A 26,508-nucleotide genomic window follows, 5' to 3' on the forward strand; every position below is an offset into this window, starting at 1 on the left:
GCGGGGGAGCCGCTGCCCCGGAAGCATAAGGTTGCCGCTCCTGGGCCGGGAGGTGCTGCGCTGTTGGCGGGAGAGGCGGTGGCAGCGCCGCTGGTGTCTGGGGCCGCAGAGGTGTGTGTGTCCCCGTGTGAGGCGGGGGTAGGGAGCTCTGCGCCAGGGCCGGGGGGAAGCCGGTGCTTCACCCTACCAGGCCCGGGAGCCGGGCTGGCCTGCCTGCTGAGTGGGTGCGTGGGTGGGTGGGTGTGGGCCCGGGCTCTCGGCCTTGCTTGAGGGCCGGCTGCGCTGTGGGACCGGCACAGCCTCCGGTAGCCTCGCTCGGGAGTAGCAGCTATAGGTCCTGAGGGACAAAGGAGAGAGCAGTAGATTAAAGCGGGGAGAAAGGCGGGGGAGATGCGGGTGCGTAGGTAACCCGCACGCCCACGGCTCGGTGTCCCGAACTGTGTTTCCTAAAGGAATGAATCTAATGGCTTTTTTGATATTTTCACTTAAAAGGTAGTCTGGTGGCCTGTGTTCAGGGGAAGACTTCAACAAAAAGAAAAATACGGGTAGAGTTAAAATTTGTATTTGGTCTTAAAAGCATAGCTATATACAAGTTATATGGCTAAAGTATTAATGTGGTGGTTTGTTGTATTACTTAATAAACAAACATTGCAACTATGGAGAGTGTCATTGCATCTCAGTGATGCCCGTGTCAAACCTGGGTGGCTCCCAAGCAAAATATTCAGTCTTGGATGCTGAGACCTTCATGTCGTTAACGCGGCAAAATCTGTCAAAGGTCTGAGATTTAAGGCTGTTTTTTCCATGTGGTGTGTAATTAAAGGTCTGATTTCCCAAAAAGGCTTAAACTGGTGGGACTACAAGGAGTGATTCTGAAATTAGTTGGGTTTCTCATCCTCTTGGTTCTAGCACAGGAACCTGATTTTCTTAAAAATTGTTGAACAGTAAAGTATGAGTTCTCTGGTACACAGAGGTGTAGGTGCTCTGTCCACAGTTGGAATGGCTTATGTCATGAAACCATGTTTAAATGTTATGCGTGACAGTATTCTCATTTACAGTTTTGCAGCCTTGATTCACTCTGCTTTTAGTTAGATACATAGTCTTTAAAGAGGTATGCAAGAGAAGCTGAAGGTGGTAATTTATCATTTCTTGTCATTTGGCTGAAAACTTAAAAATTCTGTATGTGACTTTTCTGGTGTGTACAGTTGCTTAATTGCTTGTCTAGGCGTTTTCAACAGCAGCACAAAATTTGCAGTTATTGCTGGAAGTCTGAAGAGGCAGTTTTGAATGTATATTAGTTATGTTAGTTAATCTTTTGATTTATACATGCTACATTTACAAATAATGACCATATGTGCAGCTTTTGTGTTCTTAAACATGTTAGAAGAAATTTTGATTTATTGTGCCACAAATGCCTTCCACATTTTTTCTTTGTGCAAATGAGTAATGCGTGGGTTTTAAAATTTTCCGTTTAGGAATGTAGATTTTCAGCCTGGAGAAGACATCACTTCCATGACACCTTAACCTAGTCCACTGAAAATGAAGCAAGATTCTACTAGAAACACTGCTTACACTGTGGATTGTGAAGATTATGTGCACGTGGTAAAATTCAATCCATTTGATAGTGGAGATGCATGTTCCCTCATTGCATATGGTGGTAATAACTACGTAGTTGTTGGGACATGTAGATTTCAGGTTAGTTTGTGTTATTGTTCATTTTATTAGTTGCTTCCTAAAACTTACTTTGCCAGCACCCTTACTGCACAAAGGCCTTGGTCACTTTCCTGTTTCCTCCCCTCCCCATGTAATCAAGGGAAGGTTTTACCTGTTTATTACGTTAACAGTGCTCAGATATTTTTCTTCAAGAATATATATATACACATAAACATATAAAATACACATTGGTATAAATTACTGTCCTGCTTTGAACAGAGTAATAGAATCATAGAGTGGGTTGGGTTGGAAGGGACCTCACAGATCACCTAGTTCCAACCCCCTTGCCGTGGTCTGGGGCACCTTCCACTAGACCAGGTTGCTCCAAGCCCCATCCAACCTGGCCTTGAGCACTTCTAGGGATGGGGCATCTACAGCTTCTCTAGGAAACCTGGTCTAGTGTCTCGCCACCCGCACAGTAAAGCATTTCTTCCTAATATTTAATCTAAATCTACCCACTTTCAGTTTAAAACCATTGTTACTCGTCCTGTCCCTACACTCCCTTAATAGATGCGAAGAAAACAGGACTATTCCACTGAAAGAGTAATCCCATTTTAGTACCTATTACTAATGTTGGTGACTGCTATCTGAGAACTATAAGCACATGACTTTGGAAGTATGTGACTTAATATTTGCTCTATGTTGTTCTTTATCATCACAGGATAATTGGCTCCTTTTTTTGCAGTTATATTTTGTTCTATGTACATTTGCTATTTAGATTAAATTAGTTTCTAAAGCTTTCAGCTAGTTTGTGAAACAGCAAAGGCTATAACTACTTGCAGCTTTACAATTAAGGTGTCTGTGTTAATTTTATAGATACTTCTGTAGAAATAATTACCTAATTTAACTCCTTTTTTTGTTGTTGTTTTTTGCTTTCCCAATTGTTTTTATTGGATCTCTCACAGACTGTTGGAAACAGTAAAACATGTTTTCTTACCTTGAAATTTAGTCATTGAATGAAAATGTAAAACACTGTACTGTATATTTTTATAATGTGTAAGATTTTTTTAATTAGGGATATTTTTTGCCTAGGTGCTTGAAAATCAATAGAAGACAACTGTTCTTTGGAATCTATTTTTAAACTTTTTTCTTCATCTTGCTTCCCTATTATACAGTGGGTTGTCTTTTTTACTTTATCTAATACAAATAACAGCATAACTGCTCTTTTTATTATTATTCTCTAAAGCCTTACTGTTGGAAATTTTCTGAAAAACAACTGGTTCTAACCACAAAAACCTACTGTCATCTGTATTTCCCTCTGTCTTGTTTCTGGTGAAAAGAAACTAATCAAAATTTTGACAACCACTGGTACAAGGTATATTTTCTATAATTTTCATATCCTCCCTTCCCTTCCACATATGGAGTCATTGAGTATTTTGGAGTAGGGGAAGAAGATGCTATTCTTGCTCCTTGCTTCAGGAAGTATTGAAAAACTCTGGGTAATTTCATGCTTCCTCAGCTAGCTTCTTCTTAGTCTTTACATTACTCAGAGGGCACGCAGGGACATTCTTTACCCTGAAGCAGAATCCTGACATAGAGAAAATTTTGTAGAACTATTCTTTGAGGTGCTCCATTAGATGTTTTTAAAACTTTTTAAAGTTTTATAGAGGTCAACTGATTGACTGAATCAACAACCCCAACTCCTTGTTTCATATTTCCCACCATCCAGTGTGCTCACCAGTGGGAAGAATAGACAGGTTAGTAATTCTGGTCATGTTAGATGACAAAAGGTACCTTTCTAGCTCATGCTGTTTGAAGGATGATGTTCATGAAGTGCTGGCATTTTTCTATAGTCCAAAAACAGTTCAGAGAGAAAATAGCTTAAATGATGTGCTTGCTTTTGTTTCTGTTACTTCTTTTCATTGCAGTGTATGCTTACCATGCTTTCGTAAGTAGATTTAATTGTATCTGTGAAGATACTACTTGTACAAAGAATGGGTTCAGTATATTTGTAGCTCAGTTCCGATTTTTGTGCTCTGCATTTGGCCTCTGACTTGAGACTGCAATCATTTCATGTATTTTTAAGTACTTATATTCAAGTTGATACTTTCTTTATGTTCCTAGTTTTCACTATGAGGGTGTTAACAATCTACAGATACATGTAATTTTGAAAGCCTTCCAATTTCGTATCAGTCTGAATTGTTAGAAGTCATCAAAACATTGTTCTGGATTAGCTAACTACAATATTTCTATAGGAGGAGGATGCAGAAGTGGAAGGCATGCAATATAAGACACTAAGAATGTTTCATCATGGAATCCGAGTTGATGCCATAGCATGGAGTCCAGAAACTAGACTTGACGCTTTACCTCCCCAGATAAGGTATTTTGTAGTAAATGAGTACAATGAATCCTTGTCTCTTACTTGTTCTCCCTAATTCCTTAATGTTGGACTAAGCTTAAAACTTATGGATAAAATCTGACTCTTTAGAAATCACTGACAAAGTCTAAGTAGAACATTTTCATTCTTAGTCGTGCTTTTTTGTTTTGTTTTGTTCTACTTCTTGTGTCTCTTGCCCCTCCCCCCAGTGAACTAGCAGGAAATAATTTTTTCCCCTTTTTCATTATTTTAATGGACCTAAAATGTAGTCAGTTCTTTGTACATCTGTGAAGAAGGAATTATTTTAGGAACTTTACTAAGGATGAGACTATTGTAGCGGCCTGCTTTATAAAGTTATTTGTAATGGTCTGCATAGTATGGGCTGTGTTTAGGAGTAGGTCAGATGCTATTTGTGAGACCTGTTGAGGTGTAAATCTAGAAAAATAGTTAACTATTAAATATGCACTTAGGAATTAAAATGTTCTCAGTAGCTTCTGAGCCTATTCACAATTATGGTTGCTTACTGCTGCATTTTTTTACAGTCTTTTTTTAAAAAATACGTTAGAAATTGGTTTATGAATTTGTTTCGGTATTTTAAAAGACTGATGATGAGTGTTCTTTTTTGTGCTCTGCCACTTAACTTCTTCCAAGGCAAGTTTCAATGGCAGTTGTAAGAGGTATTTCAGGTAATTGATAGTGGATTCAGATTTAGCTTTGAAAATGTTTCGCATTTCTTTCCATGGAAAAGTATTCCTGGCACTTAATACACACTATTTTATAAGTAAGTTCCAATTATAACCCTGCTTGTTGCCAAAGCAGAAAAGTTAAAATAGAAGCTTTTGTGTTTTGGGTTGTTTTTTTTTAAATTGGAATTTTCATTTGCATGTCACTTTACAGGTTTAAACTGAAGGGAAACTGATAAAAAGTCAACTATTGCAGTGTTAATTGACTGAAGGGCTTTTTTTTGTCTGTTGGGTGTAGGTTTTGTACTGCGGCTTCTGATAAGAAGTTAAGGCTATTTACGTCAGACCTGCAGGATAAGAATGAATTTAAGGTAAGGGCAGCTAAGCTGATTTTTAAAAAGTTCTTTAGTCTTTAATCTTTAAGTGCCCTTCTGCCCAGTTTTGCTTAATGTATTGTTTGAGGTACAGCACTGAACTGTGACAGATCCTATATCCATTATTTCTAGAGCAAATCATTGTATTGTATACCTTTTTGCCTTGAAGTGGGAATAGCTGTACTTATAAGCTACCTGATCTTTTGATTTTAAAATATTTGTGTAACAATTTAACCAAATTGAAGAAAAGCAAGTAGAGGCTTACTGATCTTCTAATATACTCATAAACAGTGTCCTACAGGTGAATTTCGAGTACCATGTTGGATAAGGTTCCTTTATGTACAGACCTGTAAGATTTTAAGTGGTATAGGTGATTGGATTTCTCTATAAGAAAAGAAAGTTTAGTAATTTCCCTGTCATGGGGAACTGGAAGTTGCAATTCAACTCTTTCAAACTGTAGAAAATTTAAAGAAAGAATACTGAATTTGATACATAACTGCAGACAGGTACACTAGACATGCCCATAGGCTGTCACTTTTTTATGTCTAAGATTGAAACACAGGAAATGTCTACTTCAAATACAATTTTGTTTCCCCTTCTTTCAATGTAGATGGTAGTGTTCTTAAACGAGGTCTAAATATTGTCTTCACTTCATAAACTGAAGATTGGTTTTCTGGAGATTTCTGTTTTTGCAAGACATCAACTCCTATCTCACTCTGATGTGTACATATTTTTCAAAATTCTGCCTTTGAAACAATGGCCCAGTCCAAGTTCTAACGTTAATTAGATGTTTGTGCTAACCAGTTTGAATTTGTTTTGTTGAGATCTCAACCAAAAATGTAAGCAAGGCTAGTTAGACTAAAAAATTGTGGAAAAGGGTTCCTTCTTTTAGTGCTTTTGAATATGATAATGCCTCTTTTGGTGGCAGCTGTGTATGGAGTATTATAGTGTACTATTTTCAAGGAGAAAATAATAGATTTTCACTTGTGGTTTGGTAATTTGTATTAGTAAGACAATAATATTTGTCACACAGGAAGTAAGTGAATTGCAGATGTCACATGTGGCTGTACTGATAATGGAGTGAATAAAGCATAGCATAAGAAGTAAAGATGGATAATAATGAAAAACAGAATGGCTTTTCTTTAAAGAAACTACTTTTTATGTTACTTGATATGTGCACATACTGTTAATTCCCTTCCTTCACCTTTGGTCATCTTGCACAGCTTTGTCACCCAGGCAGGGGGATAGCTGACATAGTTATAATCAACTTGGGTGGCACTTCTATCAAAATATTTATATAAGTTTTTAATGCTGATTGCTTGTGAGTTGATTTCTGTCGTTCCTTATTAAAGTTATCTATTGATATAATATCTGCCAGTTTTATGATATTGCAGACAACAGCAGCTTTAATTTAAGTTATTAATTAAATCTTTTGACAGAATGTAAAGTTACTTATGTCTCTTGCAATTTGAGAAATTTATAGAACTGTTCATAAGCATGCAGAAGCAAGAAAATGGATGAAATTGTTAATAACTGTAGATAATTGATGGTTAATAAGTGGAAATAATCAAACATATGGGTGAACCTGGTACTACAGGCTTTATTCAGCTAAATTCAGCATCTAAATTCTGATATTTTTTTTTTTATTATTTTGGATTAACAAGGGACCTGATCAACAATCTGCTAAAATCTATGAGAAGTCTCTTGACTTCAGTGGACACTGGTTCAAGCCATGGATGAGTGTTTTCTCCCACATAGTTAATAAATAGGAAAGCTGTTAATTATTTTTATTGGGGGTTAATTATTGTTCAACAATTTTTTGCCAAAAGCTGAACGTGACAGCTGTCATAGTGCATAACTTTCATAACTCCTCCTGTTTCTACATCATCTGGTACTTAGCAAAAGGCTAAAAAAAAAAAGCTTCTATACTCTCCAGAGCAGACTTCATGTCTACACCAGCTTTCAGACTCTCCACACTGATGTGGGATACAACCCAGACATAACACTAGGAATTACCAATGGATCTGCCAGTTTGCTTGTTAGGAACTAATTGCTTCCAGAGAAATAATCAGTATATTCTAACTTCACACAAGCTCATCTTTGATAATTCATGAGCTTAAACTTTTAACACACAAGTTCAAATAAGCAAGTTTATTCCAATGCAGAATTCTAGTAAGCCTTTTATTACTGAATTAGATTGAGATATACAAACAGCACACTTCTGAAATAATAATTTTGACTATACCAAATGAGATGATTCTCTTCTAGCTTATTATCAGTGCATGGTGTGTATTACAAGCAGAGCAGCAAAGGGGGCAACTCAGTAGTACAGTCTGGTGAGTGCTCTTTTTTCAGAGTAGGATTTCTGTGATAAGTTATTGTTTCCCCAGTTCTGACAAGGTATTTTTCTGGTTATCAGACCAACACAAATGACATTTTAAACATGCAGTTCTAATTTAGGGGATTTTTATAACACAGTAGCTCTGACTGGATGCCTGGAAATACATTTGAAATGCCACATTTACATTTCCATTAAGATAGCAATTATTTTTCATACAAGAAGGTTCATTGGAGAACTGATTCATCTACCCTTAGGACTTCTTTCTACTCAAAATGCTCTGACTTGCAGTTATAAACTTCTACTGCAAAAGTGTGTTCATGGCATAACGCGTCAGAATAATTTTTTATGACAGGTAGTGAGTACAGAGACTACAGAGCATTAGACATTAGAATGTGGTATTTAGTGTTGGACATCAGAATGTGGTATTTAGGCTGAACAGCCACAGATCTAAGTACTGTAAGTACAGAATTTATTTTGCCCCAGAAGGAAACAAGCAATTAGAATATCTTAATTATTCATCTCTTGTATAAACTATTCCAGTGTTCAATGTAGACAGAAGGATCATAGAATTTGAGTTTCGTCAGCTGAAGATACCATGGGTTGCTTCTTCATTTTTGACACTATAGAGGACTAAAGATCATTTGGTACTTACACAATACAAATGAGAAATGTTGGCTTCAATTTAAAAGTAAAGATATTAGTGTTGTTTGTGCCAGCTCCATCACTGGAATTAACAGTGTAAGAACTTCAGTAAGGATGTACTGAGACTGAGGAAAAAGTAAAAATCCATATTGTTACTGGGTCAGGCTTGGTCTAATGTCAAAAATAATCAGGAAACAGGAAATAAAAATTACCTAATAGTGAGGAACTCACTAGTGAAAAGGAAGAATGTGGATTAGTGTGTTTATGTCCTTCAGACTACCTTCTGGTTTTTTTTGACAAAATGTGTGGAAATAATTTCTCCAGATAATTATCTTGATTTCTTATACCTGGATTATCATTGTACTATCTACTTCTTGTCAAGAAAAATGTAACGCCTTACTCTGATTGAAAGTATTTGGAGTATCTCTGATGTTCACAAATACTTGGTTAGCTATGCTGAGCTGGCTTTCAAAAAAGTTTGATATAATGGTTTCTTAGTAATGGTCAATTGATAATACCTCAGAAAAGCTATTTCATAAACCTGAGGCTGAACTCATGATGAACACATTCAAGACTTTGATCCGTTGTACGGTGCATACTTTACATGTGGGATTTTCAGGAGAGGTACAAAATGTGCAAAGCTGAAGGAAGTATGTGATTACAGTCAAAATGTAATCTCTGAACATTTTGTCTTTTATAGTAAACAATTAGTATGTGTTGCTTTTGGAGGGATAGACGGAGTAATCTTACTCTGTTTTCCCAGTGGAAAAACTGTCTTGATGTAATTATCAACAAGGAACTTGAAGCATACTGAGTTTTCCATTACTTTGTCAACACGACTAATCCAAAATTTATGGGTTGGATCAAGCCCAGAACAACAAACAAAAGGTAAAATATGACTGATGGATCTTCATGAAACCTTTTTCTTCTTTTGAGGTTTTCATTTGGAAATGAATTGTGGCTTCCTTCTCCTGCATCAAATTTTGTTTAATAAAAAGCATATTTCATCAGAACTGCACAAGTAAAATGAGGCAGGATATTTGAATTTGGAATGCTGAAAATTTTCAAAAGACTTGGCATTTCTGTCTAAATAGTTTAGCATCATCTTAGGATGTATTAGTTCTAGTATAATCCACTAGGTTTTAATAAAATTAGAAGCTATTGGAAAACATTCAGTTGGCTGCTGAAAATGTTTCTGTATTGAATTGATGAGGCATTCATCAAATTTTAAGAGAGGGGGATTTAGTTATTGTGTATGCTTGAGAGAGGTTTGTTTTTTGGGTTTTATCAATTCTGCATTTGTTCTTCAGAATAGCTACACTTAGAGAACAGATAGTGTGTTTTCTTTTCAGAAAACTGTAGAACTGCTTGTTTTCATTTGCCCTTGTTTTCCACTGCAATCTCTCCATGTCATGCTATTAACCAGAGAATATTTTCATTTTATGATACCTTGCTGAGCAAAACAAGAGAAGCTATACCTTGAAACTTAATTGGTGGGACTGAGGAGGATGGAACAGTAAGAGATATAACATCTACCCATGGACTTTGCCTGACATAAAATTTTGAGATCTCTGTCAGAAAGACCATAGATGCAGTTAGTGAGGGAAAATACATGTAAATCCTCAGATGGAGCAAACTGATACCTTAACTAGCTACAGATTTTCTAATGAGACCAGAGATGATTTATTCATATCTAGCCCCCATGTGAATGAATTTGAATGTACTTTAAACTTTGACTGGACCCTAAATGAGATGAGTTTTGCATGCTTGCTTAATGCTAAATGTGTATAAGTTCTTTAACTTAGATTTTTGAGGATACTGTAAGCATCAAAATATCAGTGATACCTGTAGGTAAATGCAAAGCACTGAGTATAAAGGGGGGGGGGGGGGGAAAGGTGCCTTGATATTATGGCCAAGATAACTGAAAAGCCTTTGAAATACGTAAAAGTTATCTAACTTTTAATTTTTACAAAAACTAAGATTTTTATTCAGGAAATCTATGCTGCGAAGTTGGTTTTTGTTACAGATAAATTATTGTTAGCACTTTGAAATAAAAATGTCATGATTAAGAAACTTCGGGCAAGAACAGTTACACAGGTACAAGGTCATGCTTTGATACAACAGTAAATGTTTACTTTTGAGTGACAGTTCATGTGTGCATTCACATGGCAAGTGCTTTTATCCTATTGTTTGAGAATGGATTATCTATTAGTTCACAAGAAGAGAAATATGCATTATACCTGATCTTCTTTCCTTTTCAGCACAACAGCATATAAACACAAGGCATCGTGTCTGTTCTTCTCAAATGCTTCATAGATACTGTGCTTAATTGCTAAGGTGTTGTATGGCTTGCTTGCTTTTGCTTGTACAGTTGTTCTTCATTTTTGGATTTCTTAGTCTTCAGCCTGTGCTGTCTTCTGTTTCATCTTCTTACAATTAAATTTTTAACTGTGTTTTCTAAAGGTAGCCTTTTCATCTGCCGCCTTTAGTGGACATATCCTCTTAGGCAATTTGTGTGCTGACTGCTTGGAAAAGGACACATACTGGACAAGTGGCTGGTTTACTGCTCCTTCAGGAACTCTTGCTGGTTGCAGGAACCCCTAGCGAAAACTAGTATTCAGAGATGAGAGGTACTTACCAGTAATCAGAGTTCTTTAAGATACCTAGATCATGCATACATTCGCTCCCTGGTCATTCTTTTTCTTTCTGACATTTGTTATGTTCTAACTTCAAAATTCAGTGGTCAAAAGGAGGATAAAAAACTCCAGTGCAACTCACTGATCTGTCAAGCAAGATATTTTAAAGAACTCGTTACTGATAAATACTTTTTTTACCTTCCATGTGAAATGACAGCTTTATCTTAACACTCATACATCTTTTCTTTAGTGGTTCTGTTAAATACATTGTGGACTGATGGATCAGTCAGCTCTAAGGTAAAAGTATTTCTTTTTTCTGGTTGACAGACATTTGATGGCCACTCAGATTACATTAATGATCTGGTGTTTGCTCCCAAAGAAGGTCAGGAAGTTGCAAGTGTAAGTGACGACCACACCTGCAGGTATGCATTTTGTTCAAAACATTATTGAAATAGTACTTTTTCTGTGAGTGTATGCTTTATGTGCTTGCTTAAATAAATAAGAATTTTTTATTTTTAGTGGGCCTTCATAGCCCACTAACAAGACGACAGATGGACTAGTCTTGTTAACTAGGTTGTGGACTGGCTTTTTGTTGTGACTTGCGAGTTCGGTTTTTTTCAAAGCAATATTTTGAACTAACTAGATACAATGTGAAGAAAACTGTTCAGTCTTGGAATGACACACTGTATATAATTTCTCCTGCTGGGACAGGGATAAGAGGCACGAGAACAGAAGAGAAGAGACATGCATAGCTCAGCACTGAACTGTACAGTCCCCTATCCATTCTGTCATCAGATGACTCAACTTTAAAACCAGTGTGTGTGAATTTGTCTGCTTTCCCAAATTTACTAGCCTTACTAGGAGGTGGGATTACATAGCATAAGGACAGTACCATACTAATACAGTGGTATTGGCAGCTCATAATGCCATGATTATAGCTGCTTCAAACCTATTTATGAAATTATTTGTAACTGGAAGTAAAAGAGAAAAATGGTTAAATAATTTGAAAAATGCTGGTTAAGGTTTTGTAGTACAGGAGTTTTTACCCCCATCCTCCTCTTCTAGTAATGCACATGAATGTGTAAAGCTGTTACTCTTATCCCTTCAGTATAGCTTACAGTTGGAGGGATCAGGAGGGCGGCTATGCAGGCTTTGCAAGTTGTTGCAGTAGCAGCAAGAGACTTGAGAAAGTATCATCTTTGACTTTTCTTTGTAATAGCTGTGATAATTGAAAACCTGTCTCAGTTAAAGGATCAGTTTTAGTTTTTTCTCTGATTATATGAATTATGTATTTGCTCTTTGAAGTTACCACCATATCAATTCCTATATAAATGACCAGGTAGTACTCAGAGGGGAAAAAAGTTATTTTTTACTTAAGCCTTCTTCTACCTGATAGGAGAGAAGAGAATAGCTCTTAGAATGATTACACTGTGTATGAGATTTTGTAAAAGGCAGATCATCAACTGGCATAAATCACAGTTTAGTAGCTTTAGTTGAGCTACTCTGTCCTACATAAATAGAAAATTTAAAAGGCTTGTGATTTTAACACCCCTAGGGAACTTAGAAATAACTAATGTGACAAGTAGGCAGATTTTCCATAGACGCCCTGTGCATATTCCCAACAAAATCATTAGGAATGAACAGTATTATTCGTAACTTGTTCTGATTTATTTCCTATCCTTGATTTCTTCATCAAATCTAAACTAATACTGGGTTTATTCAGCAAAGAGCTGTTTGAATGTGTGGCCTTTTTTTATTTTATGAAATGCTCAGTGTTCCTGGGATGAAAGAGAACTTTTAAAACCAGTAGTCTCATTGACACTAAAATAAGGGGAAATGGGAAGTATATAATTAATGTATACTCTCAAGATTTCAACTTCATAACTCTGAAAGACATTTTATGCAGTAAACCATAAAGGCTTTGGTTAAAAGCCATGGGAAATAGTAGGATTTTTTTTTTTCGGCTACTTGAGTTCTTATTTTTTCCATTCATGCATGCGGAGCATGAAGACTTTTTTATTGAATTTAAAGGTTACACTTTCAAAACCAATGGAAAATGCATTCCTTGGGACTTACCAAAATCATTCCTTACTTAATGTGTAATTTGCTTCAGCAGTAATGTAAGAAGAGGAATAATTATTCTGTCTGTAGATTTCTGTCCTGAAATTGTTCTCAGAATACATCATCTGTTAATACCTTTGGAATAAAGCTCTAGAACAATTAGTATAAGAATATGAAGTTATGAATGTTTGGGTATTGTTCTGTTAGAGTTCCACTTTCAAGTCTTAATACGATGTCTCATTATGTCCAGAATATATACAAACATGTTTTGATCTTCCCTGGTTTTCACTCAGTTTTAAATTTAGCAGAGATCTTTAAAGAACTTGAATTTTCAGTTTTCATGTACTAAACAATCTTGCCACAAGCTGCTGCAATAGTGACATCTCAGAGCTGGACTCAGTCATTTTGGTTGGAAGACAGTTTAAGTCAGATACGGGTTATATTCAGTGTTCTTCTTACCTTTAAATTGCTGCTGTGTCATTCAGAAATCCTTGTTGTTTCTTGTATGTAGTCTTTGTTGGCCTTGCTGGTCTGACAACATACGACTTTTTCCCAGCTTGATGTAGATCTGAATTAAAAATACTCTTGCATAAAATAATTGCAGTAGCTATGTTATGTAATTGTGAATAAAAGTATTATGTGCATTCATAGACAGCTGAAGAGGTGTTGGTATGTAAATGTGCTGTACACTTCAATAATCTTGCGTTTCACTGCACTGAGAATCTCAAAACTAATATGACAAACTTAAAAAGAATTGCTTTTCTGAAAGAAGATACCTTTGGAAGACTCTTAAAACCTACCATGTTGCAGTTACTCACAACTGTATATATTAGAGATAAAATTCTTGTAGCTAAAAATTACATCTGCAAAGTTGATTGAAAAATTCAAATTCTGGATCCTAAATATCATACATGACTTCCATCATTTTGTTCCAAGGACGGCTACGTTCCAAGATGGATGAAGCTGTTCATAATCATATAGTTAATTTATATTTTGGGCAGGCTATTGTAATTTTCAAATTTTGCTTTGTTTCACTTTTTTACACTTTTCATAATTATTTTTCTTTAAAAAATAGAAAAAATATTTTTAAAGTTTGCAAAATTCTAAAGAAAATGCTAAAAGACTGGCAGAGAAAATAACTTGTTATATTAAACAAAAATTTGAATCAGTTTTATTTATGTCTTATGTGTTAACATACTGAATACAATTGAGGTAAAAATGAAAGTTTTTTGTGTATACATAAAAAAATCAAATTAAGATATCTATGTTTCTGCTGAAAGCCAAACTTTGTCATGGCAGAGAAGTGAATTGCCTCTTGGATTTAATCTAATTGTTTTCCTTCAGATCTAGTTGTTTTTTCTTCATGATCTGCCTTTCATATCTTGGTTTCAAAATTCTATATAATATTTATGTGTAATTAAAGTAATTTGCTTGTCCATTTCTTGGTATCGTAAGGTTGGGTTAATGAATAAGAAAAAATCTTTTATGATAGGTTTAAGGACTATTTCATTTAATTCCTTAAAATTATAATGCATTATACACTTTGAACATTTGTCTTAAGCGTAGCAACATATGTATCCCACTTTGCTAATGAGAACTGTGTGTGCTACTCCCTGTGAACCACTCTTAAAAATTATTGCTGGCTTTTTCGTTATGATTTAGAAACAGTACAGGAGACTGCAGGGATTCAGATATACAAATCATTTGGTTTTGGTACTTTAATGAAGGCTCTGCAAAAACAGCATAGGACGTGTTTGGAAAACAGCACAAGCTTAACAATACCTGATGTTTCTTGAATTATTTCATGCAAAATACCATCCTAGTAAAACCCACTAGTCTCATATGCATGCTAAAAATTAACCTCTGACTGTTAAAAGGTTAATTCAGTCTGGCTGATAACCACCACATACTCCATCCTCATGCTGAACTGCAAGATTACTGACAGTGTCAGGCCCTTAATAATGGGAGCATGGCAATTTCTTTTGTTCATCAAGTGCTGGATAGCCCTGTATTTTAAAAAGCTGAAAAGGACTCATCCATCCCTCTGTCTCCCTCTCTATTTTTTTTATTACCCCTTAAACTATATAATTTTCCTCTCTTTCTGTGTGTGTAATAGAAAAGAATGTACAGCTGACTTATCTTCCACTTCATCTGTGAATGTGCTTGCTCTTTGATTCCTTTCTGAGTTCTGTACAGTTACTTAAGCTGTGGCTTATGCTGCTTCATAGAAAAGGACTTACGTGAATTTATCAGCCACTGTCAAGTTCAGCCTTCTCTGTTCCACATACCACAAATGCCAGTCCATCAGAAGGTTAGTTTTTCTCCCTGGACAGAGATCTGGGGGAATGGTTTGGTATCACTGGAAACTAAATTAACTAGAGTCTCAAAATTTATTGTAGTGTTTCATCTGTTTTTAGGGTTTTTTAGTCTGTGGTGTATTGGTTTACATGGTTACTCCTGTGTCTTATTTTGTGTGTTATTTTGTGTAGGTCTTTCTCCAGACAATGTGAAGTGAAAGCCAATGGGAACTCCTGTTTGGTTTTTTATGTCTTCTGTTCTTTAATGTGTTGCCAGCACCTGTTGCCCTTGAGTCTTACCTTGTTAATTCAATAAATATTTCAGTCTTTGCCTATATTGAAAAGCTGTCATTCTCACTCCTGCCTCCAAAACTATGTTTTATTTCCATCTTCCCATTCCTAGTGCACTCAGTTACGGATTTTTGCCAAAATTTTTTTAAAAGTTATCATATTTCATGTTGTTCTGTCTTCATCTGTGTGATAAATTCCCTAGTGTTTCTTCATATAAGACATGCCATTCTGAAATATTTATCCTTTTTGAGGTGGGATGATTACAATTATCAAGCTATGCATTATAATTGATGAAAATATAGGAAAGTCTTGGATTATTTTTAAGAGTCTAGTCTTTGACTTCGCACACTTTTTGTATACGTCCCTGTATGTCTCCCAAATGTAATCTTACACAATTTCTGTTGTCCTTTACAGCCATGATGAAAGTATTAACCAATAACTTATGTTATACTTCACAATCACTATGCAAGTATAACCGGTCTCCTGTTAATGGTATCCAGTCAGCTGAAAAAAAAAAAAAATTTTTAAAAACCTCACTTTCTGAATCAGATGTGCAGAATGTGTTTCAGTCTGTCTTAAGTGTGAATGAATAAGCCTTTAGTTAGGAAATTTTCAGAATATATGGATAAAGTGGTAGGTAATTCCTGTGTGATGCATTATGACTTATGTTAAGGGTCACACAGTCCTAGAATGTAGTCTAGCCTGTAAATTGTTTTAAATAGAAATCATTGCATTATATTTGTTTAGCATTTACCTTTGTATTTTAGGAAGTTATTGGCAAAATTGCAGTTTTGAGTCTCTCGGTCATACCATAGGAGCATTTAGCTTTGCATTTACATTGGAAACAATTAGCTGGTAACGCTAACAGCTAATTTTTCTTCAGTTGAAAGGATACAACTGTTGCGTCATGTTTTTGTAAATGCTGCTTAGTCTCTAGCTTTATTTTAGATAACTTTTAAAGGTATTTCAGTAGTAGTAGTAATGTATATTTCTTGGACTTATTTCTGAGTGTGCATGTTCTGAAGTGCGTATTGGCAAAGAACAGTCAGTTGAGACACTTGAGATACTATATGTGCAGTTCCCCTGCTTCTCCCACTTCTAGCAATGTTGCAGGGGTTAATCAGAATTACATCCCTCAGTTACGCATGAAAAATAGATCAATGCTTGCATACCCAAATAGATATTACAAGAAGCCAGAGGTAACATGGATTTTAATGCCAAAATTGGAAAGATTCTAATTACTAATTTTTTAATAACATTGACATTTCCATTGACCACCAAAAGAAAGTGGTGAACATGGTCAACTTTCTGAAAGAGCATTTACACATTTACTCTATGAAAATGCTTTTATTTCATGGATCAGAAGTAAGTGAAGGAAATGCTCTACAGGCACAAATTTAGGAACCTGTATGCTGAGTCAGGAGATAATTTAAGATGGCTGTGTGTGGTGACCTAGTGCTAGGCGGCACAGATGGATTTCCCCTTTCTCCCCATGCAACCACTTTTGTGGCTTGTTTTGCACAGTGTGCTGAATAGGGAGTTCTGATACCTGATTCTGCTACAGATTTTGCAGCAATGAACTGTTAGTTTGACAGTGCATTAACTGATTTATTAAAAGTTAGTCTTTTATTTTCTCAGTAAAATAAAATAAATCACTGGAAATTGTCTTTAATATTACACCTTTCTCTTCTTCTGAACAGCTAGAGGGGATTTCTGCAGTTCTGCTTCAGCCTTCTGTTCTTTCATGTCCTGCCTTAAATCCTTTTCCAATCTTTGATAACCACCTCCATATGGAGTTTGCAGAAGACCTGAGACAAGGCCAGTGTTGGGTATATTGTCCACGGTGTTAACTAATCTCTGCACTTTCATTTTCTTTTTCTGAGATCTTCCTTTTCTCACTCCTTGTGCTCAATGAGGAACAGCTTTGCTGTACCTTTGTTGTGTGAGCTCTGTAAAAGGAATCTCTCCTTTCTCCATAGTCCTCGAAGCTTTTCAGAGGTCATAGGATTTTCCTCTCATGTGCAGTATCTCTGATGGAGGTATCAAGAAACATCAGCAAGGGGTATTTTAAGTTAGATATTACTATTTAAAAAACATGTTGGGCATTTTTAAGAGTAGGTCAGACAGTAATCTGTGAGTAATGGTACAAGTATAGTTGATCATGCCTTGTGGTTGGGAATGGTATTGGATGACAAGGTTTTGTTCTAGCACCCACCCCACTCACTAAAATTGCTGGCAATCCTATGGTGCAAGAATTCCCTTTTTTACTTAAATCTTCTGGGGATTTGAGAAATGCCTGAAGGTTGAAATATAGTTTTGTTCTTTTACTATTGCAAATGATTATTTTTATTCCGTTAGGATTTGGTTTTGCTCTCTAGTTCAAATTAATCAGAAAGTTAGAATCTAAAATAAGGATAATCTCCATTGCCACAAGACAGGTTTTCAGATGTTCTAATGAATACTTTGCCAATTTTAATGAAAGTCCATTGTGTGATAAAATTACTGCACATATGCAGCATGTCATTATCCATATTCATGCATATGACATACAATATAGTTGTTCCAATGTAGTTTGAATATCTTAATGCTTTGAGAGAACTGCAGTTGTTATTTATTTGTTTAATCATAGGATATGAGTGACAAGAGAAACATACTAATACCTCAGGAATTTTCTTTAAGGACATTTGCAACTATCTGTATTTCCTGTTAGTTTAAATTTTATGAGCACTGCAGTATGTAATTTCTCCTTAGTTACTTTAAAAATAATGAATTTACTGAGCAGATCACATAGTATTTTTGAGGCTTTCCATTATTCAAACTTTGGCCCTCATTTCAACTGTGGTTATTCAGACTTTTCTCCATTAAATTTATGTTGAAACTTTTTTTAATATAAAAAAAAAATACGACAAGGCCAAATAACAAGTCTATACAATGGTTGGTGGGAGGAGGAGGAGAATTAAGAGGGTGACATATTGCAAGGTTACAAAAAATCAGGATGTTTGGAGAAGCATAGACACTAGTTTGATATAAAATCATCGTAATATTAGTAAAGTTTCAAGGGCTTTGAATGGGAGACAAAATGCTCATTCTTTTTGGATTGATTTACATGATAGGAATGTGGACAAAACGAGAGGGTTTTTTAGCATCTGTAGCTGATTTGCTTATGATTACTGAGTAATTGAGTAACTGCAATTCAGTTTGGCTAAATTTTTGGTCTTTGCACATTTTTTACTTGGGTTAGAGACAAAGAAATATTTTAAAAAGTTAATTGAACACATATGTAATTGTAAACTTCCATACCAGCAATGGACTTGATGCATCAGACAAGTATCTATTCTGATATGTATTGCATGGTTTGTTTGGGGTTTTGTTTTGGGGTCCCTCCCCACCCTGCACCCCTCCACCCTGAATGATACCATTTTTGTTATCAGTAAAGAAACCCAAAAATAATAATAAGGGCATTTATCCTTTTTTTCCCCCTCCTGTACTGTTTGTTACTAACAGTGTTACCATTCTTACAAAGTAAGAGATACAAGTTTTGCATTTTATAAATAACAAAGTTAGGGAGGTAGAAAGCATAAATTTCTGTCTCAACACCTAATAACCTTGCTCACTTCAGGGAAGGAAATATGATGGCATGCTCCTTTGGTCAAAATGATTCACCATCTTCTGTTGTATCATAATTTTCTCTCTGCACAGTAAATACACACGGAAAGTGTTGATTTGACTTGGACAAATCTACAAGGCAACATTTTTGGCAGTAGAAGAAAGTATTGTATGTTTCTAAATTACCTAATCAAGTAGATATTTCATTTTTTAAACAATTTTCAGGTTTTTGTTTTGACTTTTTTTAATAAGGACACTGATTCTTCAATATTAGAGACCCTGTGTTTTCTGCAGGGAAAGCAAATATTTGATCTATTGTGGTTTGGCATAAGAAAACAGCATTGTTCATTAAATATATTTACTTTATTCCCATATATTTTGTCTAGACTTATGATGTATTATTTAAGAGTTTTTTTGAAATCTCTTAAATACAAGGCTCTAAGCACCCTGGTGAGATATAAACCAAAAAAGTCTGGAGGAAGTCAGCAAAAATCCTCTAGAATAAACAATAATAGTACATAACTACTCATCTAACTCAAAAGACTGGGCAGAACACTACTTCAAAAAAATTGGCTTTTTCTAGGGTTTTGGATGTCAGCAAGGCCTTAAGGATATATGTGTATGTTTCATTGCTCAAATGCATATAAATAGTATGCAGCATTGTGGTTCAGACTAATGTTCACAACTGTGATGTCTTTGTCCTACAACTGAGCCGCTGATTTTGTGGGAAAAGAGGCAGTTGAGCAGTGGCTGTGAGTCTCGGTTTTGGTTTTGTTGCATTTTATAAGCAAAGTAGCTTCATGGCTCACTACCACTCAGACTGAATGCATCCAAAGAAAACTCACTCATCATCTAACCTAGTTACTCAACATCTAACTTAAGAGTGTTTCAGCATACACTTCCCTGTCAATCCATACTGACCCAAATATTGTTGATTTTTTTATTATTAAATTTAAACTGCTTGATATGTACTGTAGGTGATGTTAAAGGAAAAGATTAAACTGGCACATATGATTTATTGGTTGAAAGCTTGCCAGGATCCTTTGTTGGGCTAGTGTTAACCTCTGCTGTAGATCCTTTTGTTTGCCTTAGCTTCATTTGTAGTTTCTTGTATTTCCATTACACAATCTTGTCTTACCAGGAAAAATTGGAAATTCGTGTATTAGACAAGCAAAATACTTTAGTGGTATTGTAATAGTGGATAATGGTCTTATCCTTTATGTGGTAATATGGATGATTTAAGTTACTTGGTACTGTAGGTTGCTTGTATCAGCTAGACCAACACTGACCTTTCTGCTTTGTATTGTGTCACTGTTACTCATGGTATAGTACAAAGGCTGTGACTTAAGAATAAAGTGGAACATCTCCTCTAGATTTCATGTCTAGACAACTAAACTTGTCAAATTACTTTATATTCCCCTTTTAAACAGAGGCTGTGCCTAGTTCATCAATGTTAAAATACCTTCACTTCAGCACTGACCGCTTTTACTGACTTCTTGAAGTGATAAAGCACAAACACTATTTCACGTGGTCGCTTCCTTTGTGAATGTATTGAGGCACTGAAAGTTTATGTATTTGCAGTCAGATGGCAATAAATTGATTAATACTTTGCCTTTTTTGTTTGTTTTTTTTTGCTTTAGGGTTTGGGATTTGGAAGGAAATGAGAAGGCCCATTTTGTTTTACGTTCTCCTGGAATGAGTGTTTGCTGGCATCCTGAGGAGGCTTTTAAGGTTGTGTGTTTCAGCTCTTCACCCTCATCACCTTTCAAATAACAGGAGGGTGGTCTTACCTAAACTATGAATCTTCAGTGCTGTACTAAGATTAAAGCTTGGGGAGCTAGTATCCATTGTAACTGGATATTGGTTGGATCTGATAATGTGAATTCTCATTCCCATTCTTGTCATTTTACCCTCAGTTCCTCACTCCTCTCATCAGAATTATTCCTTCTTGATCACATTTGATCACATATATCAAATATGTTGTTGATAACTGTTCTGCCAATTGCATGTTAACTTACTGCTATTGTAGAAAAGTTGAATTTTTTCTCAGTTATGGTAACACTGTTCACCAACAACATAGATTCTTATAAAGCATGCCAAGTTTTGAAAAGTACCCGTTTGAAGTTAGCAAGAGATTTTTTTTTATTTTTTTTTTGCTTGGAACATATGAAATACGTGCTGAAAAATAAAAATAAATCAATAAACTGTGATTTTATACCTACCTGTTTATTGCACTGGGGAGGATTAACCAGCTGATGTGTACCAAAATGTTCAGCTTCTTTAATCGTCTAGTCCTTGTAGTCTTGGATTTATTATTCCTGTTGTGTTACTCAATAACTGCCTTAAGTAGCTACAGATAGTTTTTCAGATTACCACAAAAGCACACACTTAAAATAGAAAAGCAGTCAAATAAGGTATCAAAATATTTACATAGCGATAGGGAAGAAAGATCAGTAATTTCATCATACTTTCCACCAATATCAATATCCAGTCCTTACTAAGAAAACTAGGAAAACTGTTGATTCAAGTGGTATCACGAATGTGCTTGCTACTGTTTGCTAGCAAAGTTGCCCAGTAGCACAACAAAAGTACTAGATATGCCCAAAAATTGCGGTATTACACTGATCTTACACATTAGCTTGTCTTTTCTTGGACCCTTATGAAAGAGTAAGCACAGGATTTTAAATTTTTTTTAAAGAGAAACCGCCTTCAAAAATCTTGTAAAACTTGACAGACTTGATGGTTGCTGAAAAGCTTACTGCAGGTCAAAATGCTTACTGTACCATGTCCTTTAGTTTGCAGAAGAGCATGTTTTGCTGACAGCTCTCTTTTTCCAAACAAACTTGGAGTATTGTTTTTAATGGTTCTTTCCCTTCCTTAATTGTTGTTCATGACTGTCTGAGCACATAATTTCCTCATGGAGAAAACCTCTTTCATCATTTAATCAGGAAGCTCTTTCTACAATACATAATAAACTGCTTGAAAATATTACTATAATGAAAACAGTTTAGATAAAATCTGTTGCAAAATTTGTGATGTTATATAAAACCATTAAGTGTGAATTCAAATTCTACAGTTACGCTGATTAATACTGTTATTTCCTTATACAGCACTATATCCGTCAGTTCCTTGTACTCGGAACAAGGACTCTTTAATTTTAAAAGAATAATTTTTGCTTTACAATTCTAAAAGCACAGTGCATTGGTGGTTAAGAACTGGTGCTTCTAAGCACCAAAATTATATGCATAGATTTCTAACAAGATATATAGATAATGTAATCGTTAAAACAATGTGACAGTAATACAGATTAAAGTGCTTTTTATTTATTGGTGGAAGAGTGTTCAGAAGAATGCTTTCTGAAACAAAGTGAAAATGATACCTATTTTAATATTACTAATATTTGCTTGAAACTCTGCTAGGTTTGCTATAGAGTAGAAAACATACTAAGATTCATTACACGCTGAGTTTACAACGTTATATTAATTTCTCTTAACAGCTGATGGTAGCAGAGAAGAATGGAACAATCCGATTCTATGATCTAATTACACAGCAAGCCATCCTCTCCCTAGAGTGTGAACAGACGCCGCTGATGTCAGCAGACTGGTGTTTAAAAAATACTCTTAAAATTGGAGCAGTTGCTGGAAGTGATTGGCTAATCTGGGATATCACTTGCTCCAGGTATTTTCATACATGAATATGTTTCTTTATTCTATTCTTAGGCAGCCATGAAGAGATGTAGCTACTTTGCTATTATAGCACTCAAATGCACTATATATTTATATCACCTGTTCAGTAAATAAATGAACATTCATCAGGAATTACAATATCAGTGCAGATCATTCCTTGGTATTGTTTGTTTCATCTTTATCGATATTTATCTGGTAAAAATAACATTGTCTTTTTGCCCATTTGAGAGAGCATCTCACTACTGTTTACCACTCACTGTAATGTTTATGTGTTAGTTAAAATTTCATTCTAAGTCATAAATAGATAATTACTGAACCGTAACTGAACCGTAATAAACTGGAAAACTACTTAAGTTTTCCTACCCCAAATTGAGATGTAAGCTGCAGGAATGCTCAGGTCTTCCCTCAGCTTCTTCACAGAGAGTAGATTTTCTTCACTGTTTAATAGATACATGCTTTTGGTACTTACAGTATGAGCTGTCACTGTTTGCAGAACAGTTTTTTTACCCTGAATGTCTGTTTTAGTTATCCACAGGATAAAAGACCTGTCCATCTTGATCGAGCCAGATTATTCAGGTATTAGCGTTGTTTCTATTCCGTGGATTTTGTCTATATAAACCTAAGTATACACAAGGAGTTGTGAGTTTAGGGAACTGCTTGTGTCTCACTTAAGTAATTTTTAAGGGGACCTGGTCTATAAACTTTGCAAAATTTGTGAATGAGCTAAATTTAGTATATATGTCTAAAATTCTCATGATTTTTTTCTGTTTTACAATGATGGGCATATGGGGCTGTGGGTGGTGAATCATTTACAAGCCATTTCTCTGAATTTCTCTGGTGTTGGTGGAATATTTGACAGCTTCACACAGTTAACCGCAAGGGACAGAACTCCACTTTCTGTGCACTTCTGATAGTCTGATAGCGATATTTGAAAAGTACATTAATTTTATTAATAGGTGGTCCCGAGTAAATGAAAATCTGTTTGCAACCACTGGATATCCAGGAAAGACAACTAGTCAACTGCTTGTTCATCATTTAGGACATCCCCAGGTAAGTTTTTGAGATCGGCTTTTGGCTGGAATTGCATTTGTTCCCTTCAAATCAGGCTCATAGATACTTAAAAGCTACAATTAAAAGCTAGCCCAAACTGTCCAGAAATGCTGCTTGGTATACCTATTTTATTTTGTGTTATCCCTGCTAAGAAAAAAAAAAAAAAAACCACACCACACTTAACCTGCTATTTTAAAAGCTGCTTCATCTTTGTTTTATTTTACTTTGTCTTACTGGTGCTAAGGAGAAGAATAACACATTAACCCATTATTTAATAAATTTTTCAGTATTTCTAGTTCTAAAGAGACTAGAAGCAGCTGGTTGTGTATTTTACAGGTTTGAACTAATTATATTTTAAATCATTAATGAAAATATATGAATACAAAGCATACAAAATATTTTAGTTTTGCTGGAGTTAGTATACATTTGTAATGCTTACAGTAAAAATACTACCTCCAAACATACAAGTTGTGAGTACACTTAAATAACAGGAAGTAATTTCATTAAAAAAGGTTTCTAAGTTTGAAAATATGCCTTTAAAATAATAATAATGTTAATGAAAATAGTTAAAACTATTTGTTACGGAATATTTTGCTGTATCTTACTTAAATGCAGTAAGTAGCTACTGGAACTAAGCAGATAATCAAGATTTTTCAATTGGATTTCTGTTGTATTTTAACTGTATTTGTTAAGGAGTACTAAATCTGTGGTGTTTTATTTGTGCAACTTGGTATATCTGGTATAAAAATAATCTATATGGTAAATGGTATTGATATTTCTCCCTCCCTCTCTCTTTCTATTTTTTTTTTTCAAAGCCCATTCTTACTGGCACTGCAGCTGTAGGATCTGGTTTGACATGGCATAGAACTCTTCCATTATGTGCAGTTGGAGGAGATCATAAAATTTTCTTCTGGGTAACTGAAATGTAAAATAAGCATTTGCCTTCAATATGAAATTTTACAACACAACGTCTCTTTTGTGGTAAAACGAAGGAATTTACTCTTTGTACTGGTATTTATTCACTTGGAGAACGTAAGAAAGGAACAAGTAAAATATGAAACATTTGTGTTTGATTTTTAGCTTGCAAATACAAGAACTTTTGTAAAATCAGCTATGCATCTGATACTTGGTTACTTAAAATACTTTTTTTAACATGGTATTTGGTGTGAAATTAATTTTTTTTTAAGAGATTTTGTGTCTATCAATCTCAGCCTGGCAATGTTGTGCAGTTAACACGGCTCAAATACTTTGCAATTGTCCAGAGTACCTACAGAAGGAACACCTGTGTCTGTATTAACTTTCCTGACTATCGCTATAAGAAACAAACGCAATAGTGTACTGTCATAAAATGTTGTCTGTGAATCTGTTTGCTGAATAAGCTAGTTACCACTAACAGTGGTAGGAAGCTAATGGTATTATCAGAATGATAATTTTAAGAAGTATTTCTCTTAAGATGACCAAGGGATTTACTTCAAATATGCCAAAGAACATGTGGCTGTTTACAGACTTTTTACAGGAAAATCAAACACATTCTGCTTTCTAGAAGTGTATTTTGCTTGTCCCTCCCATACAAGACTCAGAAATGAAGTAAAAGAGGAAGAGGACAGAGGCAACTTCTGTCTTCGGTATCCTTTTTGCATGGTTTTGCAAGTGAAGTGATACCAAGATGTTTAGCTAGCATAACACCTCCTTACAGCATTGTAGCCATCTAGCCATCCCTATTAGCATTAGTTAGATTTTTAAATATTTTTTATTTGTCCCTATTTATGCTGGACACATAAAACCAATTCAGAATTAGGACAGCAAAAAGTGAGATTATAGTCACCTTTTAAAAAGTAAGACCATATGTTATTTCTCGTTATTTCTTATCGTTTCTTACCCTTGAGAAATTTTGCTTCCAACTGCCACCAAAATTTACTTAAAAGATGAATATAAAGTTCCTCATATGTTCCAGTCTTGACTGGTGTTGGCTTAAACTGTAAAAAAAAGCAGACTGGAGGATGTTTCAAGATACACAGCACTTCGTGTGTCTTGTATCCATAGTCTGACCAGAGAGCACTGGCTGAATGGGAGATTTAATTGGCTCATAGACGTAGCTAAAATTCTCTGTGGGTCTGAAAGGAAGGATTGGACTAGGATGCTGCTGTAGTTCTGGGTGTATAGTGAAACTGAAACAGATTGTTGTTTGGTTGTTTTCCTGTGCATTCAGAGCAAAGCTTTACATAGCACCTAGTTATGCAGAATATCATACTCGGTACCCATATTGACAAAGGCAGCGTGTGTTAGGTATGTGCAGGTGCATCTGACTGAGACATTTTTTATTTAGAATTGCTTAAAACCCAAGGGGGCAGAGGGCAGAAATTCTTTTGTTCTGTAGTTAATTCAGAAGCCAGGATGCTTCTTTTTTTATGCTTCTTCTTTTATGCTTTTAATAAGTTTTAAGTAGTCCTTAAAAACAATTTACATAGGATTGGAATGATCATGTTAAGTTCAAGGCTCTTCGTATTACTTATTTCTGGTATAAAATGGGTATGTAGAAAAAAAAATAAAAAGCAGCTAATGTTCTTAGTATGTTCCCTATGTTCTTCTGTACAGAACAAAATAATGAGTTAAGGCTTTGATGCTGTCTTAGCAGTGCTTGGAAAACTGAAACTTGAAGAGCCATTTTCAGAGAACTGCAAAGCATTTATCATTTCATTTATTTTTTCAAATGAACCTACATAACACCTGACATTTGTATTTCTTAGTCTATTTAACTGTCAAAGGTTTATGATAATTCTCTGAACCTTCTGTTTGCTAAATTTGTACATTCTG

The 26,508-nt window shown here is 35.2% G+C and overlaps 1 protein-coding gene across 3 annotated transcripts; it reads left to right on the forward strand.

Annotated features, from left to right (window-relative positions):
• Positions 1 to 6: 6 nt before the first annotated feature.
• NUP37 (nucleoporin 37) lies at positions 7 to 24,853 on the forward strand. 3 transcript variants are annotated; one of them, XM_037390332.1, is made up of 11 exons: positions 42 to 111; positions 493 to 545; positions 1,473 to 1,692; positions 3,906 to 4,030; positions 5,009 to 5,081; positions 11,031 to 11,125; positions 20,599 to 20,689; positions 22,455 to 22,636; positions 23,170 to 23,220; positions 23,601 to 23,694; positions 24,510 to 24,849. In XM_037390332.1, exons 3-11 carry the CDS (start codon positions 1,537 to 1,539, stop codon positions 24,621 to 24,623), a joined length of 981 nt encoding a protein of 326 aa, XP_037246229.1. In that variant the 5' UTR covers positions 42 to 111; positions 493 to 545; positions 1,473 to 1,536; the 3' UTR covers positions 24,624 to 24,849. The 3 variants fall into 3 exon arrangements, with proteins under 3 accessions (XP_037246228.1, XP_037246229.1, XP_037246231.1); XM_037390331.1 differs by lacking the exon at positions 493 to 545 and having other exon boundaries at positions 7 to 111; positions 24,510 to 24,853; XM_037390334.1 differs by lacking the exons at positions 42 to 111; positions 493 to 545 and adding an exon at positions 3,380 to 3,407 and having other exon boundaries at positions 1,583 to 1,692; positions 24,510 to 24,853.
• Positions 24,854 to 26,508: the final 1,655 nt, after the last annotated feature.

Source organism: Falco rusticolus, chromosome 5 (genome assembly GCF_015220075.1).
Source record: "Falco rusticolus isolate bFalRus1 chromosome 5, bFalRus1.pri, whole genome shotgun sequence".
Classification (NCBI taxonomy): domain Eukaryota; kingdom Metazoa; phylum Chordata; class Aves; order Falconiformes; family Falconidae; genus Falco; species Falco rusticolus.